At 55.7% G+C, this 18970-nt stretch overlaps 2 protein-coding genes across 4 annotated transcripts; both read right to left on the bottom strand.

Moving 5' to 3' along the window:
• Positions 1-3551: 3551 nt before the first annotated feature.
• LOC103535608 (sestrin-3) lies at positions 3552-11012 on the bottom strand. 3 transcript variants are annotated; one of them, XM_030449268.1, is made up of 9 exons: positions 10821-11012; positions 7980-8183; positions 7584-7766; positions 7227-7463; positions 7032-7143; positions 6669-6772; positions 6029-6219; positions 5556-5700; positions 3552-4985 (listed from the first exon to the last, which is right to left on the bottom strand). In XM_030449268.1, the coding sequence occupies exons 1-9, from the start codon at positions 10884-10886 to the stop codon at positions 4896-4898; spliced, it is 1332 nt and encodes a 443-aa protein (XP_030305128.1). In that variant the 5' UTR covers positions 10887-11012; the 3' UTR covers positions 3552-4895. The 3 variants fall into 3 exon arrangements, with proteins under 3 accessions (XP_030305128.1, XP_030305127.1, XP_030305130.1); XM_030449267.1 differs by having other exon boundaries at positions 4719-4985; positions 6654-6772; XM_030449270.1 differs by lacking the exon at positions 5556-5700 and having other exon boundaries at positions 4900-4985; positions 6654-6772.
• Positions 11013-14171: 3159 nt separating this feature from the next.
• IL2RG (interleukin 2 receptor subunit gamma) lies at positions 14172-18882 on the bottom strand. Its single transcript, XM_008501682.2, is given in 9 exon segments — positions 14172-15153; positions 15251-15335; positions 15407-15515; positions 15980-16105; positions 16108-16141; positions 16251-16393; positions 16552-16736; positions 16876-16966; positions 18763-18882. Coding segments are annotated over 9 exon segments (1041 nt in total). The 5' UTR covers positions 18845-18882; the 3' UTR covers positions 14172-14967.
• Positions 18883-18970: the final 88 nt, after the last annotated feature.

Raw genomic sequence — 18970 nt, 5'->3', positions numbered from 1 at the left:
TGATGAATTCTGGGACATGAGCATGAACAGGGATAGCTTAAGGTTCGCCTCAGCTGGATATCCAATGATAAGCATATTCTAATTAACACAAGGGCAAAAAGCAAGCAGTGACTCCTGAAGCCTGGAAGATCTGTCCATGTAAAAGCTCAGTAGCATGGTAACCCCCTTGTTCACTCTTCAAGAAAGGGATCCACTCTCTTCTGTGGCCTTTGTGTCTCAGTTGATGGTAAAAAATATCTGATGCAATAAAAATGAGATCTGATATTGTGGTGTAAAGCAGGAAGAAGAGACAATGGAAGGTGAAGGTGAAAGAGCTGATGGTTCTCTAGCTAAGGCAGCATTATGGTATGTGGTAGAAGGGAATGTTTGTAGCTGGTACCGTGGTACACAGCATGGTGCTACCCTCTGGTGCTCCCAAAGATGTCTTGAGAGGCTTGGCTACATAGCAGATAGGTCACTTCTCCTGAGAGATGCCTTCTTCATAAGGCACTGGGGATGACTCTGTGAAACAGTGCTTCCAGACAGTGGACTCTTCGCCTGATGTGATTACAGAAAGGGTTTCTTTGTTGCTAGCACAGACATCTGCTGCACACAGCATGCAACACTACCTGACATAGCTTCCACCCTGTCCCCTTTGCACTCTCACCCATTTCTCACTTTTTTTTATATATATAATAAATCTACTTTTGTTTGCTCTCTGTTGCAGTGTAACTTTTGAACCATTACAGGCTCTTTGTTGCCATCTGTGCTAGCAAAGACTGTAGAATGTGCTAGACTAGAGGGGAACGTTTGACAAATAAAAACCTGTAATCCTCTGCTCTGTGTCTCATGCGGTTTGTTCTGTTTCCCCAGTGAGGACCTTTTTTTTTTTTCCCGTCTTTTCTCTGCCCTCTCACCTCTTAGGGCAACCCCTTGGTGAAATGCACCTCAGCTGGCCAGAGGTGGTGGAGCTGCAGTGTGACAGCCCACAAAAGGCCCCAGTGTGCTCTGCAGTGTGTAGAGTGCCCTGTTACAACTTGCTGGCAGCATGCAGGGACCCACTTGGTTGCCAAGCCCTAAAACTGACCCTAGGGAGCTTTAACTTTTGCAGGACTAGTCTAGAGTCTTCAAGCCCCTTCATTCCTTGTCCTTCTATACCTGAGTGCAGAAGAGTACTCCATTTTGTATAGTTACATTCATAAAGCTGAGTGTCAGCAACTCAACTCTACCAGTTGCCTCTAGGAACAGATTTGGATTTGCTGCTGCTCTCTTCTTTCAGCACCCCATCCCCAAGCAGATACTGACTATTAGGACATAGGAGCATGTGAGTGATTATCTTTGCTTGCATACCTCAAATCATCCATCAGAAAAAGTAAGGTTAGTACAGTTGAGTGTTTTCTGGTATTAGAAGATAATGGCTTGGAGATGCCTTTCAAAGGGCACATGAATGTCAGAGTAGAAGAATGCAGCTGAGATGAGGATAGAGAATGTGCTGTCCCCCTCTCTGGTCTGAGAGTCCTCTGTGCACCACAGCTCAGGAGAGGTCTTGCAGAAGAGACTGTTTCAGAGTCCCAGTCATGCTGCTTTAGAGTGGGGACAGATAAGGTCATTAGCACTGATTCTACTGGCCTGTTGAGACACAAGGAGAGCAAGCTGGGGATATTTTCAAAACTACTGAGGAGAAAGTCTCAAGACATTGCACAATGTATGGCCAGCAAATTTGCATTCAAAACCTTGGGTATTCAATATTAGTCTGATAATTAATACATGTGAAAAATAGTAGTGTTAAAATGGTTGGTTCAAATAACTCTGGAAGGAACCTTAAGGCTTCTGTTTCAAGATTTAAACTAATTTCCAAAAGTGGAAGATCAGGAGGAGATCCTCAGGGGAACTGTCTTTCCCTCATCTAGGCCTTGAACACTTCTTAGCGTATCTTGTGAGCAGTCTCTCTCTTCTGAGGAGTCTCAAACCTGAGGCCTCAGCATTGCAGTACTGGGTCTTAGCCGGCTGCGCCGCTCAAGCCTCACCCTGAGGGTGATGAGTGCTAGTGGTACAATGAAGGTAATACAGTGCTCCAAGAGCAACTGACCTCTCTGCAGACGTGCTCAGGACTGAGCTGAGGCTGTGCTTTAGGACTCACCTTTTATTGGTCCCCTGCTCTTGCTCATGCGCAGTGGGGGCCCACCCTAATTAGGCACAGGTGGGCTTGACACAAGTTCATGCCCACTCCCTGGCAATTAGTGGCACCTGCTTGCCTCATTTCACTACAGGATATGATGGTAATTCTGCAGCATCCACAGGGATGGGAGTAGATGGTTGCTTCATCTCTAGCTTTCTAGCTCTGAGATAATTTTGGGTGTGCTTCTTGTTGGGGATGTGAGGCTTGCAGTTTCCAGGGCCATTAGTAGCAACTGCATTCATTTCTGGTCAGGGTTGACAGCCCATGGAGCCCTTCATCTTGCTGCTGTGACCAGTGCCTGTTCTGAGAGACAGATCAAGCAGCAGCTGCCCTGGGTCCTGCAAGGCCTGCTCCTTATGCAACAGGGAACCCACTTCCCATCTCCTAGGGATGGGCAGTGCTTCTCTCCTAGCAAGGATCACACTGTTGCTTGCCTTCTCCCTTCTTTCTTCCCAGCAGTGCAGGGGGATGGTGGCTGGTAAGGATGCTGCTGCTGGGCTGTACAGAGCTGCAGATGCACTGCTTGCTTCAGGAATGGTGAGCTCTGTGGAGAACTGGCTGCTGCAGCTTGTCCCAGTCCTGCAGGGCACAGACTTTCAAAGCAGCTGTCTAACAGCCAGGCTGCTAGGGTTAATTGGGATGCTATGTCTGATGGTGAGCAGAAGATATAGCTATGCCAACCTGTGTCCCTAACCCTCAGGCTAAAAGATGGTAGTGTCAAACAAAGTCTGGTGGCAGCTGTCCCAGCAGCAGTCATCCTGGCACTGGTGTCACTGTCTAGGCAGCAGTACTGACTCAAACAGTACTGTCCAGCATGAACTGTCCTGGCATTTTATTGTCCAGGCACCAGTTTGGCTCAGTACAAGCTGGCCAACCCCCAGCACAGATTCCTCCAGCCCATGCTGCAGGGAGGGCATACCTGCACGAACACTGGGGAAAGAGCTGGTCCTGGTTTCTGGCCTCTCTCACCGAGTACCTTCTTTTGAGTGTGAGTAAAATGCTTCTTTCTCATCTGCCAAAGCAGCCCCCACACCCCACCCACTCATGGCCAAGTACCTGGCAGGGGAGAAGCCAGCTTCTTCCTATGATAGCTCCTTCTTGCCAGAGCATCAAAGCCCCTTGAAAACCTCCCCTCTTTTCCTACTGAACATGCAATGTTCTAAGCATGGAAAGAGGACAGGACATAGCTGAGCAGGATAGGTCCAGCTTCAGTGACCAGCTGCTGGCTCTGGGCCAGAACCCCTCTGCAGCTGGCATTGTTGGGTTTCCTGGAGCCATTTTGGGGATGTGATTAGCCAGGAACTGCTGTCCTGTATTCAAAGCAGCCATGTAAGTTTGGACCCCCTTCCCAACATATTTTATTTCCCTAGCAGAAATAAAGCATGCATCCATGTCAAATGTAATATATTTATAGCAAAAATAGGATTTTTTCTGTAGCTTCCGTACACAAGGTTTTCTTCCCCATACATTTACGCAGTAAACAGGTTGACTGAAGCAGCATGTGCTGGGCTGACTCAAAAGCTGCCCTTGCTTCAGGCTCCCAATTAAGATGGGGTGGCCTCATTCCCTTTTCATGGCTGCCCTCTTGAGCCTGCACTGGATCCTTCATACCTCTCCATGTGGGGGCTGCAGCACAGGTAGGGAACAGCCCTGGGACAGGGGCAGCAGTGGTGCATGCTCCTGCTGACTGGGCAGAAGGGCAGGGCTGGTGCATGGACTGCCTCTCTTTGAATGGGGACAAGTCCAGGGAGTCCCCCAGCCTAGGTTCAAGGAAAAGCTTTCAATATCCCACCTTTGCTGACAGCAGGCTCCTCCACCATGCTGCTAAATAGCAAGTGACTGAGCACAGGACCTCAGCCCTTTCATGGTGATGAGAAGATAAAATCCATGTTACCTCAGGAAGCTTCCCTTATTCCTTCTGCCCCCCTGATGGCTGAAAGCAGAGGAGGGGCTTTGGGGCAAGCCCCCAAGGACTGCTAAAGTCCCCTGCAGAAACCTTCAGAGCCTAAAAACTGTCAGAGACCTTTTAACCCTGCTGTAAGAGAAGGCAGAGCACTAGGGCACCCTGCCATCAAGAGCTTCACAGTTTGGAGTTCACCTGGGTCATCGCTTGTCTATCCCTGAAGGGTTTGACACACAGGAGGAGGCGTAGGCAGTAAGTGCTTTCCCTTTCCATCCCAGGCTGGGAAATAAATGGCCCTTGCTTGGAGCTAGCATTCTACTCTACATTACTATGCAACTCAGGATATTGCAACACACCTGTGAGCTGCCTGTGCTGTTCCGAAGCAAGATGCATCACCCCAATGAGGCCAGGCTTTGAAGGGCTGCTTGCAAGCCAGGCAGCCACAGTGGCACAGGGAAGGAAACCAGCTTTCCCCTGCCCTCCTTGTGTCAGCTGAGGCTCCCACAGCACCTGGGCAAAGAGCTTCTATTTTCAGGGGAGCATGTCTCTAAACCAGCCACAGTCCTCTCCTGTGTCCCTCTCCCCCCATGTCTTTGGCAGTCCACCTTGGACACGTTCTAGTCTCCAGCATCACACCAACATCTCAGCAGCATGGACTTGCCTCACAGTTCGGTAATTGCACATAACATGGCCACTCACCAGGCTCCACAAGGGGGAAAAAAAAAAGGAATAAGACAAGTAAAGTGAGTAACCCCTTGACGTCTGTCCCAGTGGCACACATGAGTCCAGGGAAAGAGGATGTCACAGCCCTGCCACAGTGCAGCTCCCCATTGTCTAGGAGATCATGTACTGGGTTATGGCCTGCAATGCATACAGCAGCTCTGCCTGCATCCGGGCTTCCAGGATAAGCAGGTTCACGTGGACCTAAGGAGAGAAGCAAAGGAGGTTCAGGTAGCTGCAGTGTGCTGCAGGCAGCATTGCAAGCAAGTACCCACCTGGGTTAGTGAGTCTTTTGGCATAGGACAAAACACAATCAACTTTTCCAGCACAGACCGCTGCCCTTTCCCCTTCCTCCCAGCCCTGGAGGCTGTGGCTGCCTCCCAGAGCTGCAGTGCTGGAGATTCCTGACACACAGCGCCAGTGTGCAGGTCTGGCACAGGCACAATCCCTGCCACCCACAGCAGCCACTCCTGCAAGTTACACCCGAATGGAGGGCTTGCTTGGTGACACTCACCCATGAGGTAAAGGGCTTGGAGATACCTGCACCAACACAGTGTCCCCTATGCCTATCACACTGTGGGCAGCCACGCACCATGCTAAACCCAATTCCTTGCAAACTGCCACTTTCCATTGCCCCCTCCCATTCCCAGCCTCAGACTAGTTTGGTGGCTCAAAGATTTCCTGTATGACCCCTGAAATACCCCAGCCTGCAGCCTCTGCCCACTCCCAGCTCCACTGCAGCTGGTCAGAGCCAGGAGCTGCTGGATGTCCCACCTTTTCACTGTGCTTGAACTGCTTCCAGAACCTGTCAAACATTTCTGGGTTTGTCTTCTCTGGGTAGCAGGTTACAGTTTTAATGTAAACTTTGAGCATTCGCTCCAGGAGGTGATTCACTTCTGCATAATTGTAGTCATCGTACCTACAGAGAGCACAGGGGCAAGTCACAGACAGCCCTGTGTCACTACAGAGCACCTCACCCATGGTCTGCCTGTGGCACGGCACAGCCACAGGGCAAGGGGACACAAGGCAGCAGCCACCAGGTGCTGAAGCCCCATCCCCCAAGTGTCCTGCCCTGGCCAGAGAATCTGAACAGCTCTTCCTTGCCTGGCACACCATCCAGGCCAGCAATTCACCTCCATCTCTTTTCCAAGCCCATCTGCAAGACAGCCTGAGTATTCTACCCTCCTCCCGCCTGGGTCAGCTCAGTTTTCTCCCCGGGGCCACTAAGTTGAAGTTGGTTTCCCTACCTAATGCCAAACATGCAGTGGATGTAGTTCCAGATGCCCCGCTTGAAGACAGAGGGTTCACAGCCCTGCCGCTTGGCCATGGCGCTGCTTTGCAGACCATCCACCATCCGAAACTTCTCATCCAGGAGATGCCCGATGTCAGAGTAGAGGCGGTTGACCAGCGAGAAGCCATGGTCTTCCCAGGAGTAATCCTGTTGAGCACAGCAAGAGGCTTTTGCAACTGCAAAAAGGAGCCTCGGGCATGTTCTCAGAAAAAAGGGCTGGAGACCTCAGGATGCAGCATTATTAAATAGGTTTGTTCTGGGGGAAGCTCTGCCACAAACCACAACATCCCTCATGCAGCTTTTGAATGATTTTGACCCTTTTTTCTATGAGGGCAATGTGAAGAAATTGGCAGCCACTGGGTACAGGGCACCTCTCTCTCCTGACACCAAGTGGGCCAGCCAGGCCTCCTCTCAGAGTTGAGCTTCCCCACTCAGGCATTTTGCAAAAGCATCTGCACCAGATCTGGGCAGCACAGGCACCCCTGTAACCATCTGCTCCCCACCAGAAGCAGACGAGATGAGGAGATGAGAGAAGACATGGCAGCCCAGGCTGCTGCCTGCAGAAAGAGCAGGAACCTCACCTGGGCTCTGAATACCTGCGTCTGATCCTCGTCACGCCGAGCAAAGTCCTGGTATCCAAAGTCAGGATCCTGCATGTAGCATGCTAGGTTGGTGGCACCAGTGACTTCCCCATTGGTATCTGCAAGAGGGGAGAGCCCCCCAGGTGGGTGAGAGCAATGTTCAGCTGTCCTGTTTCCAGCTGCAGCAAGCATCAAAATCTGGGTCTTGCTGCACCATTTGGGGAAGTACCACTGCCTTCTTCCCCCTCCCCCTACCACCATCCCAGGAGGCCCTGTCTGAACCATACATAATGGAAAATACAAGTATACACTGGGGAGCAACACATAAGCCATACAAGCCCCTATACTGCACACCCGCCTCCACTCCCTGCCCCTCACCTTCCTCTCGGTCCTGCTGCAACAGCCTCATCTCCTCCCTGCCCTCAGTCTCCACGTGGATCTGCTGCATGTGTTCCCGGACGGAATCCAGCTCCATGCAGGAATCCAGAGACTGTGCAAACAGAGGCCCAGGGGTGAGGGCAGAGGTCCCAGCAACACCCCCATACCACTGTGCTCCCACCCTCAGGGGCTCACCCGCTTGCGGTTGATGCGCAACAGCTCCTGGCTGCAGCAGGTGCCAGCAGTGGCTTCACAAAAGCACTGGTTCCCGGGTGACAAGGGCTTCAGCAAGCCTCGGGCCCTCATCCCCTCATCCTGCTCACAGCCACAGCCGAAGACAAAGCTGGCGAGCGCGTGGCAATGCGCCAGGAGGACGACAGCATGCACCAGCTCCGCCAGTGACCAACTCCACTCACTAATTTTCAGTAGTTTCTGCAGGACATAGACAGAACAGAAATACAACACACACAGGTGGGCAGGCTGCTAGCACCCTCTGGGGGTGCTGCTGTCCCCCTGCTGCCCTGGTCCCTGGCTGATAGCCCCCCAAAATACCTCAATATGCTCCTTGGTGATAAGCCATGGCCGGTGTGCCAGGATCTTGTTGATCTCATTGAGGTTACGGAGTTTGGGGGGAATGAAGTCAAGGCCACGTAGCCACTGGGGATCGCCCCCTGCCCGCAGGAACTGCAGCACGTGCAGGTTTACCAGGTACCGGCACTGGTGCCGGGCTGCTGCCTGCAAGAGCAGCACATCAGCATCCCTGCACCAGCAAGACAGGCATCATCCTGGACCCTCTACCTATCTCTTGCCCCACCTCCAGGACATCACGATTTTGGCCTCTGCAGAGAAGTCTGCAGCACAGGCTTTCTGATAGAGGAAGAGCAGGAAGTCTCGAGGGCCTAAGCAAAGCCTCCCCCATCCTCTCTGGCAACTCCCAGCAGAGCTCACCATGATCGCAATGTAGTGCCGGCAGTCAAAGGGCAGTGGGCCATCCATGTGCATCAGGTAGTGCTGCATCTTGAGGAAGCTGTCAAGGTACTGTGGGTGGTAGCCCATTTGCTGGGTCACTGCCTCCAGCCGCCCCCAGCTCGCCAGCACCTTCACGAAGAGGAACTGGGGGCGCTCAGGGTCACTACCAGACATCTTCACTACCTGCAGGGAACACGGTTTGCTTAGCTCTCCCTCAGAGCAGACCCTGCTGCAGCTGCCCCACCCCAGGCAAACCCAGGCTCTAAGAGGGGTTGGGATCCCCTCTCCCAGCTTGGTGCTCACAGAGGGACACCAACAGGTCAGAAGCCACCACAAAGGACTCAGGCTTGGGTCAGGAAGCTGGGCAGAATACTGCTCAGAGGAGTTACTACTAGTGGGAGGAAAGGCTGCAGGGAACACACAGTGGTCTCTGTCCAAAAGAAGGGCACTGCCTGGGGAGTAGAAGCACAGGGCAAACTGAGAACGATATATCCTTGCAGCATTAGAGGCAAATGCAAGACCAAAGCAGGAGAAACACAACAGATGAAAAGACCTTCAGGATGGAGCAGCCCATCAGCCTTAACACTGGGCCACTGCACCAGGAGCACTGAGCCCTCCTGCCCAGCACTGGGACAGAGGGGAGAGCTATGGAGCCAGATAAGCTACTCCCATGCTCTTGGCCCAAGCAAGCTAAGGGGCTAGCACTGTCCTGGCATCCACCATGCAATTGGTAGCACACAGAGGGCCTCAGAGGTCTCCCCATGTGCTGCCCAAGAAGACAGCATGGGAGCAGGTCCCACAGCATACAGATGCATGGCACAGCAGACACCAGATGCACCTACCAGTGAAAACAGATGTCCAGCTCATCAAGGGGGGCTCCATACATACCCAGCAGCACCCTCCACAGCCAAGCCCAGCAATGAGCCACACTGCCACAGTCCCTCCTGGGAGAGTGGTGGGAGCAGAGGGTGGGGATGTGCAAAACGCACCCAGGCAGCTGCTGTGCCCCAACAACCCCATTGTCACACCTCCCACTGAAGAGCAAGGCCCACACCTGCAGCTCACTCACATCAAGGCACAGCAGGCAGTATCTCTTGTCACACAGAAAATCACAGCTCCCACTCATACACAGAAACCCAGAGAGCACCCTTGGTTGCAGAGGGTGAACCTCCCCTCTTGGACTTGAGCCACCATCTCCTGAGGGAGAAATTGTCCCGGTGGACAGCATGGTCATCTTCCTTCCTCCGCCCCATCTCTCCAGTGCGGTCACCCAAAGGCTGGTGACCAGGACAAGGCAGTCCCTGCTCCACTATGACCCCAGGCTGTTGCTGACAGCCAGAAGACACATGCAGGCCTCAGAGCCCTGACCATGAACCCCAGTGCCCCGTGCACCTTGACTTGCCAGCAACTATCTTGGCAATCAGAGAGCCTTAATCAGACCTTAATTTCTGCAACAGCAGAGTGTGCCACCAGGAAGTAACCCAAGGGGTCGGGACAGCACTGGTGGGGACCAGAGAAGCTGATGCAAACCAGAACTGACTTGCAACAGTCCCCCACAAAGTTCGTCTGCCTGAGGAAATTAACTGCCCTGAGGATACCCATGGAGCTACAGCCAGTGGTCTTCTCGCAGTCAGCAGAGGTGGAGGACTCTGGGAGGCCTACTCCTGCACCCCAGGAATGGTGGTCCCCAGCAAGGAGCTGTGTTACTAGCCCATGGCACAGCTTCCAGGGCTGCCAGCTCTTCTTGCTCTGCTTGTCAAGGTGATGATGGAGCAAGGGACCAGGCAGACGTCTTGGAAGGGGAGGATGAAAAGGTGCAGGGCAGTCGCTCGCTTAAGCCCTTGCCCCCAGCTGGGCTCTCCTGCCTGCTCCCAACACCAGCTCAACCCAAGGTCTCCTGCCGGCACAGCAACACCACAGCCACACCCTCTCAGCCTCTGCGCCACGTTCTTCACCCTCCCCGGCCATTATCCTTGTCCCCTGTACCCACTCACAGTCCTAGACAGTGGAAACATAACCTTCTTCCCCAGTGGTGCTTCAATGTGACCAAGCCCCCTAGACCGCAACAGGTACCTCCACCCCATACCGATGACCAGCTTCACCCTTGCCTGTCCGGGCAGGCGCTGCCCGGTCAGCAGTTTGCACGCAAAGCAGGCGGGATGTAGGAGCTCTGCGGGTCCTGTGCCGTCCGACCGGGAGCTAGCCCAGGCAGGGCAGGGAGCCGTGGCAGGGCCGCCGAACCCCGCGGGACCCCGCTTTCCCCTCCTGACCGGGCAAGACTCCGCTATGTGAACCTTGCATATCCCCAGGGCTCCAATCCCCCCGTGAGGCGAGACCGCGGCTCCGTTAGTACCGGGGGCTCCACCGAGGATGCTCGCCGGTGACATGGCCGTGGCTGACACCTCCGGCCCCGCCCCAGTTCTAGTGGGGACAGAAGTCCCAGTGCCCGCGGCGGGGTCTCCACTGCGGTCCCGGGCCAGGTGCCGGCTGCCGGTAACCCAGGTCCCATTGTGCGGGCGGCAGCGGCAGCGGCAGCGCCCCCGGTGTGCTGCACGGGCAGTGCAGGCGGAGAGAGAAAAACAAGTTTGATTGGCAGTGATGGAGGCACGGCGCCTCCCGCATCCCTCACAAAGGCGACGGTGCCACTGCACCGGTACCGGGACATCGGCCACCGCAGCAGGAGAGCACGACCCTGCCGGCACCGCGCATCGCCGACGGGCATGCCCAAGCCTGCTGGTGCCGTAGTCGGGCCGGTGTCGGCGAGCACGGACGAGCCCAGTGCTCCGGTATAGACTCTGGTAGCTGCGGGGCGGCTCCTACCTGCCCCGGCAGCCGCTGACACCGACTTCCTCGGGGGCGCTCTGCGCTCTGGGGACACACGATCATGGTGAGCCCTCGCCGCTCCGTGCCGTGTCCGGTACTGATGACCGGCACCAGCTCCCTCCGCCACCTCCTGCCCCGTCTCGGCTGCCGGCAGCGCTGAGCCGGGCACAGCTGCAGCCCGAGCTGCGGGGGTGTGCCCGCCGCCCCGTATCTGCCAATCACCGCTCAGGGGGCGGGGCATCTGGCTCCGCGCTCCCAATCGGCCGCCAGGGAGCAGAGCTCAGTGCACCACGTGGACAGGGGTGGAAAGTTACCCGTCTGTCAAGAGCGGAGACTCCGCCCACCTCGGGCAGGGGGCGGGGCCGGATCTGATCCGCCTCTGGAGTGCTGTCGGTCTGTCCGTCTGTCCGTCTGTCAGTCTATGTCACTGTCACTTTCTCTTTTTCTCTCTCTCTTTCTCTCTCTCTCTGTCGTCTCTCTCTCTGCCCGTCTCTGTCTGTCTGTCTGTCTTTCTTTCTCTCTCTCTCTCGGCGCTCTCCCTCCCTCTCTTCCCCTCCTTCCCTTTCCCCCTTCTTTCCCTCTCTCCTTGTTCCTTTTTCCGCTCCCTCGGCTGCCTCACGGCAGTGCCGGCTCCGCAACCCCGGGGAGCGCGTGGTAAGGACAGTCCCAGGCTTTTTGAGCCTAACTTGGGTTAGGGGGAGGGGGCGGGCACAGAGGTGGCTCCCGTGAGAAGCTGCTGGAAGCTCTCCCGGTTCAAATCCCTGGCCAGCATTTGCCCAGGACTGAGTAGATACGGGAAGGTGAGTGCACCTCTGTGAGTAATATGTTAAAGAAAAGGAAAACGAAGCTGCAGAAATATAAGAAAAGGACCCGCAGAGCGGAGTAGAAGATTAAGTGAGAGAGAAATGCTGGAGAAAATACATCAAGGTCAGTGAAGCAGAGATTTCCCCGCAGCCTGTGGTGAGATGACATCTGTGCCCCTGCAGCCGATGGAGGAGCACGGGGGAGCAGTCCCTGAAGGACCACGGTGGGGTAAACGCGGCTTTGTGGCCCCTGAAGGGGGGCATGGGTGGGACGAGGTGAAGAAGCAGCCTGTACCGGGTTGCAGAAAGGGGCAGATGTGGATCAACAGCCGTGAAGGACCCCATGGCAGAGAAGATGACTTTTCCTGAAGCAGAAGGTGACTGTGGGCAGCCCACTCTGGAGCAGTCCATTCCTGAGAGACTGTGTCTGGTGAGAGGAGGAAGGGTTCGTGAAGGACTCTGTCCCGTGAGAGGGACCGCGCTTTGGATCAGGGGAAGAACGTGAGGAGTCCTTCCCCTGAGGAGGAAAAGCGGCAGAAACACCGTGTGAACTGACCCTAAACCCCCACTCCTCATTTCTCTGTTCTGCTGAGGGGGAGGCAGGAGTGAAGCAATCTGGGCCCGGGAAGAAGGGGAGGGCTGGGGGGAGAAGGCATTAAGATCTGGCCATGTCTTCTCTTTCTCATTGTAGATTAAATTAGGGTTTTTTTCCTTCTCAAGTTGAACCTGTCTGGTTTTTGCCTGTTACCGTAATTAGGGAATGCAAACCTCCCTATCCTTGTCTCGATTAACAAACCTTAAGGTGAATTTTCTACTCCCTCTGCCATGGTGGGGGTGGGTGGTGAGCCAGTGGAGGCCTGGTTGGTACCAGCTGGGTCTAAACCATGACAAAGCCTCCATGCTGCCTGTCCTGCTAGCCTGGGCCTGGCTATGCCCTGGCAGGTGAACCTGCCTTGCACCGGGTTCCCTCTGTCCTCACTCTGCCTGGGCCTCACCCCGATGCCTTCCCCTGTGTGGAAGCAAAGGGCTACAGCAGAGGGGTGCACCGGGGTAAGGGCAATGAGGTACAAGGGTGTGGGGCATGGAAATAGAGCTTGAAGGTGGTGGTGAACAAGGCAGTGGGGCCTAAGAGGGATAGGGAATGGGGACAGGGAGGTGAAGCATAAAGCTGATGACATGTGGGGACAGCAAGCATGGGGCCCAGACAGCTGGACATGATAGCAAGCATAAGGAGTGGTGCACAAGGGTGATGGGCATGGGAACAGCAGGCACAGGGACCAGGCAGCACAGCATAGGGCTGGGGGAGTGGGGCACAAAGGGAGGACAGGGCATGGGGGCCAGTATACATGAGGACAGGGCAGCTTTTGCTATGAGCTGTGGGCCCTCAAGGTTCTCAAGGTCACGGGGGTGGGAAGGTCCTGAAGATCCCCTGGGCAGGGCTAGCTTGTGTCTGAAAGTGTCACTGTCTTCGGGCAGGAAGGAGCCTTGGTGATGTCCATGGCTGCACTTGCAGTCCTTGGCCATGTGCACTGGAGGGCAGTGTTTTCGTGTTAGGCGTCCTCTCCTCCAGCATGTCTGGTGTGCTGGTTTGCCTCCCGTGCAAGCCTCTGCTGCAAGATATGGGGCTAGTGCTTATGTGGCAGCCCCAATGCCTATGCCTACCTACCTGACTGCACCCCATCTCTGACCCCTTGCCCACCTGTCAGCAATGGGCTGGGCTGCTCCAGGAAGGGTGTGAAGGACCAGTATACACGCTCCTTTCGCCACTGTCCCTGTGGGATGGCCTTATAGTCACTACTGCCTGCTGCAACCCACCACCATGTGCACTGCAAGGAAACCAAGGACTGGGTGGCTCTGTTTGCCTGGACACCTATCAGGAACTCTCAGCTCCACCCTGCACATACAGTAGGTGCCTTGTGCCTGGAGGAACTTGCTGGTCCTCTCACTTGGTATTGTCACCTGTGAGCAGCTTAGGGGTGCCCAGCTTGTCAAACAGGTCAATGATGCCTGGTAAGCTGGGGGTGGGTATGTGGGCTGCTGGTGTGAGTGGGGTACACCTTCCACCTCACTGCTGCATCAACTCCATGGGCAGCCTGTGCAGCATCTCAGTGGAGATGGCACAAAGTACTGGTTCGGCTGCCAGGCAGGGGAGGGCAGCTACAGCCCTGCAGGTGTCAGGCACCTTTATCATCCTCCTTATGAGTGAGAGCAGCCACAGCATGGTACGGTTGGTGCTGGCCAGAAAGCTTTGGTCATCTGCAGGGAGAGCAGTGGTGGCTGAAGGCAGCGGCTGCAGAGCCCAGAAGATGAGCCTGGTGAAGCCACAGCGTGACCCCAGTGTCTGGGGAGGAGGCACCCGTGGGATTGCTGGGAGGGGACTCAACTGTTCCGTGCTCAATAACGCTGAACATGCACCCGCCCTGAACCCGGGCCTGGGAAGGGGGGAAGTGGACCCCACCCTGCAGCATTTGTGTTATCAGAGGTGGGAGGGGTGCGCGGTTCAGTCCTCGCTTCCCCACACTTTGAGATACGAAGTCAGCCCAGCCAGTGGCACAGCAGAGCTTTATTGCAGGGGGAGAACGGGGGTGCGGGCCCTGGGGTGGCGATGCCCCAGTGGGACAGCGGGGCTTGCTTGTAGCCTGTGGACAGCATCCCAGGGCCAGGCTGACACGGTGGCTTGGCCTCTCTTGGCCCTTAGCACTCCTCAGCTCCGGTGTCCCTGTTGGTCAGCCGGTGGCTCCTGCCTGCTTGGCTGCAGCTGGGCATCAGTGAGGGTCAAGCCCCTGGGATGCCCCCTTGCCGGAACACATCCCTGGAGGTGCTTGCAGGCACCTGGGAGCAAGGATGGGGGCTCGGCCAGCCCCCTGCACCTCCAATACACCCAGTACAGGGGCCCATAGGAGTGCAGTGTGGGAGTGTGTCAGTCCTCCCACAGATTTGCTCTGTCGTGGCAACCGTGCAAAGGATCCTGCATACAGCAGAGCTTGTGGTGGGATGTCACCCTGCCCTCCTGCACTCTCCAAAGACAGCAGATGCTGGAGCACCATGCAGTGCATCTAAAGCAGAACCCTATGACCCTGATGTATCACACAGAGCACCCTGTCTAACAGTGCATACAGGGTGCTATGTGCCACATCCTGTGCACTGCCCAGTGCAGCCAGGACACTGCACTCACCTAGCACCTGCTGTGTCATGAGGGGATAAGTGTGGCCAGGGAACTGGGCTGGGGGACCCAGGCTTTTGGTGGAGGCAGAGTGTGAGAGAGGAGTGAGGCCTGCAGGCAGTGAGGGTTTGGGCAGCAGAGGTGTGGAGCATGTGGAGAGCAGGGGTGCAGGATTGCATTACACTCCCATGTAGATGTTCTTGTAGGGGCTGTGCTTATGGGGCATCACTGATGGTGAGTGGTTGCTGCTTTCCTGGAGGCTCTCATAGCTGTCCTTAGGAGGCAGCTCACTCACATAGCAGATGCTCTCAGTGTAGTTGGGCTTCAGGCTCTCCACAAGGTCTTTGGGGACTCCAGCCCATTCCTCCAGGGAACAGAGCAGAGTGAGAAGAGTAACCACCCATCCAGGCTCCATCTTACAGGAGGCAAGCCCCTGACAGGGCTGCCCACAGCCACCTTACCTGGAAGTCGCCGTTGTGGGTGATGAAGAGGTCATCAAAGTTCTTGCTGGGGTTGGGGATTCGGGGCATGAGGATGACCCACACCCTGCATAGGAGAGACATGTCAGAGGGGAAGAGCCCTCACACTGCTGCATCCCACCAGTGCCTCATGCTCACCTTTCCATGCGCACCAGCAGGATGACCAGGATGAGCAAGAGCAGGCAGGAGGCAACAGGGATCAAGACAGTCTGAATCCAGAACCAGTGCAGCTGTTCCTCTGCAGCACCTGGAAAGAGCCTAGGTGACATGGATCCCCAGCTGACACACTGCTACTTCACAGGAGTGGTCATGCATGTGGCTCTTTGAGGTTGGCCCTGGGACCTGGGCATTATCTGTGGCAGGGCTCAGACAGGACTGGAGGATGGAAAAGTGGCCCACCCTCAATCCCTGCCCCACTGTCATCACAACTGGTTGGTGACACTGTGCTGGACTGGCCTTTCTAGAACAGCCCTCCAGGGCTAAGAAACCCCTGGCAAAAGTCAGCAGGTCCCACTGATGGCGGATGGTTGGCTTCCAGAAGTCCAAAGGACACAGGGGGCAATGCCATTGCCTGTGCCTCAGATGCCCAGATGGATATCACACCTACAGCTTCTGCCTTAGGTCAGTTTTCTACTTGCTTGGCCATCCCTTGGATGCTGAGCTCCACTATGTCCCAGCCAGTTCTGTTCTACTACAGCCCCCAGAACCTACCCTTGCTGGTGGAGTTGTTGCCCCAGACCACTGGTACACTCCATTCACTCCACAGCTGGGTGTTGCCACAGTAGTTGTTGATTTTGCTGCGCACATAGAAGGTGTAGTACTTCTCATAGTCCACGCTGGGAAGGAGAAGACCGCTCCTTTCACCCGGTGCTCCTGCAGAGAGACATGAACCATACAATGAAGGCCAACACTGATGTGGAGGCTGATGTGTAGCTCATCTCAACTCAGCCACAGGGCTGCTGCATTCCGGGGGGGTTTGCACCGTCCAACTGGTGTCCTTGTTGCTCTTGTACTTGACAGCATGTTCCAGGCACTGGGCTTTGGGGTAGGGGGAGGTCCAGGTCAGCTGCAGCTGGTTGCTGCTCATGTTATGGATGGTCAAGTTGACAGGTGCCTTTGGTTTCACTGCAAGGCAAAGGAGATGCCTGGTGAGTGCTGTCCCCATGCCCTGGTGGCCACACTGCCAGCCAGGACATGATGGGGCAGTCCTAGAGATCCACAGCCCCACTCCTGCCCACAGCAGTCCCACAGAGGAGTGTGGGTGCTCCCTTACTACTCCATACCTAGGTCCTGCAGATCCATGCGCTCACTGGGGATCTCCAAGGTCTTACCGCCGAGAGTGGCATTGATGAGGACACGGAAAGGCTGAAACTGGATGATCTCACTCTGGTTGAAGTGGCAGCCAACATTGATGCCTTGGTCCTGCAGATAGTGCATGCACTCCACCACAGGAGACCTGTTCTCGTACCTGTACCACAGCAGGTTACTGTGTGGTATGACCCAAGACCCCCCACACCCTGGCCTTCCTCAGGACCCCTCTCCCTGGTGCATCCCATCCTGTGTGCCCTGGAGCCTCCTTGGGGTGGCTGTGGGGCAGAGGCACCTACCAGTAATAGAGGGAGTAGTTGGCTGTGAGTGCCTCTCTACTTCCCCACATGCAGGTCATGTACTCCTCGTTGAAGACAACACACTCCACTCCTGTAAGGAACAGACACTGCTTGGAATGATGGTGGTGAGTGGCTGCAGCAGGGCACAGGCACACAGCAGGGAGACATGGCATGTGCCAGGGATCCCTGTATATCCTCATCAGCTTTCCTTCATGTGAGCCAAACAAACCCACCTCTTCCTAGGGGAGCCACAATGCAGCCTGTCTGCCTGCAATGCCAGCCCCCCACTACCCCATTCACACCTGCTGTCAGCAGTTGGCAGCCCCACATTTTCCTGCAAAGAACTGCTGGCCAAGCAGCTATCCTACCCACATCTCTGCCATGGGCTCCTCTTGCTCCAGATGTGTTTTTTCACCCTTCATCTGGTTCCCTCACCCTGCGGCATCTGTTTGCAGCCCCTGGCACTATGGAACAGGACATAAGACCCTCCCTGCCAACCCACTTAGCTTACCCCATCAGAAAACTGGGGCTTTTACAGGATTTGTGCCTGATGTCTCCATCCTGGCTAAATGAATGTTACCCTTCTGGGTATTTGCAGGTGGCCCTGTGTCTGGGTGATTTGGGCTATGCTACCACAGGGCTGGGGGCTGTGCCAGCAGCTTAGGCTCTGCAGGAAATATTGCCAAGCCCTGAGAGGTCAAGCAACTGCTTCAGACACCCAAGCAGGCTCCTCTGCTGCCTCCTCCCGCTGAGCTATGCTGGCCCTAGTCCTGCCTATGCAGCTGGAGACCACATCCTGGGCTGTCTAGGGGCTGCAGGGCCACCAGTGTGGTGCTGGTTCCCACACCAGGCATTGCACCAAAGTCCGCTCTAGCAACCACTGATGCCACTTGCTGTCAAATATCTCAATGGAGAAAGGCATAGAGCCTTTGTGAATGCTAAGATGGCTAAAAGCTGTCCTTAAGGCTCACAGAAAATTTTCCCCTTGAAAATCAGGCAATGGGACACCTGGTCCCTTCCAAGGCCCAAACCCATCAACAAGCACTGTGGAGACAGGACAAAGCCAGAACTGGGATTTATTGGGTTGTAAAGCAATGTGAAAGAGCAAACAGGCACTGTGCTCTGACTGTTTCTGCACATGGAGGTGGAGGGCACCTTCCTGGCAGCCTAGGCAGTCCATGGATACAAATGGTCTGTGTTTCCACAGAAAGCTGGTATTTTACGGACAGTCAGCCAAGAAGTGGATTTTTTCCCAGAAAATGACAGCTGGGGCCAGGGTACTGCGTGGAAAGAGAAGACATTGGCCCCCATCCCCCACTCCCTGCCTTCACAAAGCACAGATTACACCACAGGGATCAAAGGGAGACTGGTGCAGATCAGCCAAGCTGCTCCCCTGCCAGGCTGATGCATGAGGTCAGTGGGATCTGCATACCACATCCTGCCACCTCACCCCACTCCAACCCACTATGGGGTACCCCCATGGCCAGGATCCCTTCTGCCAGCATTGTCTGCAGGGCTGGCAGCTCCAGGGCTCATAGAGCCGAGGGGCTGGGAACTGCCATGGGGGCCAGTAAAGCCATGAAGCTGGGAGCCACAGGGCCAGTGACGCTGCAGTGCTGGGGCAGGAGCACGGACACTCAACAGGGCTCTCTGGCACAGCCTGCTCTCCTGGCAGCCGCACAGCAAGGGGCCATGTAGGTGCTGGGGGTCCTGGGGCACACTGGGGGCTCATGGGGTCTCTGGTGCACACCCCAGTGGCTCACTGCCCCACGCTCCCCCACGTTCTGTCCACTTCACCCGCCATTAGGAGGGAGTGACTTCCCTCAGCGCCACCACTTCTGAGGTCTGTGGCCTCCTGCCCCTCCTGGGTCCCATGTGCTCCCTTACCTGAGGGTCTGTGAGCAGCAGCAAGGCAGAGCCCTAGCCCGCAGAGAAGGACGAGTGCGAAAAAGTCACCGGGCACGGCCATGGTGGGGTGAGCTGTGGGGTGCGTGTGAAGGGCCTCCAGCCAACGCTGCAGATGCCTTCTGCACCTGCGCCACTTCCTGCTCTACACCACTGCCTGCTTCCTGCCCTGCAGCACTGCTCGCTGACA

Source organism: Calypte anna, chromosome 4 (genome assembly GCF_003957555.1).
Source record: "Calypte anna isolate BGI_N300 chromosome 4, bCalAnn1_v1.p, whole genome shotgun sequence".
Lineage (NCBI taxonomy): Eukaryota > Metazoa > Chordata > Aves > Apodiformes > Trochilidae > Calypte > Calypte anna.
The sequence above is the reverse complement of the archived record's forward strand: the minus strand, read 5'-3'. Positions and strand labels throughout refer to the sequence as shown.

What these genes read in the sequence shown, in the direction of transcription:
- LOC103535608 (XM_030449267.1), bottom strand. Translation starts at nt 10,886, where the DNA reads ATGATCGTGTGTCCCCAGAGCGCAGAGCGCCCCCGAGGAAGTCGGTGT. An exon ending in GCAGCAGGACCGAGAGGAAG is followed by an intron (nt 6,773 to 7,031) that starts GTGAGGGGCAGG and finishes CCCCTCTTGCAG; the next exon opens with ATACCAATGGGGAAGTCACT. An exon ending in AGTTCAAGCACAGTGAAAAG is followed by an intron (nt 4,986 to 5,555) that starts GTGGGACATCCA and finishes TTCTCTCCTTAG; the next exon opens with GTCCACGTGAACCTGCTTAT.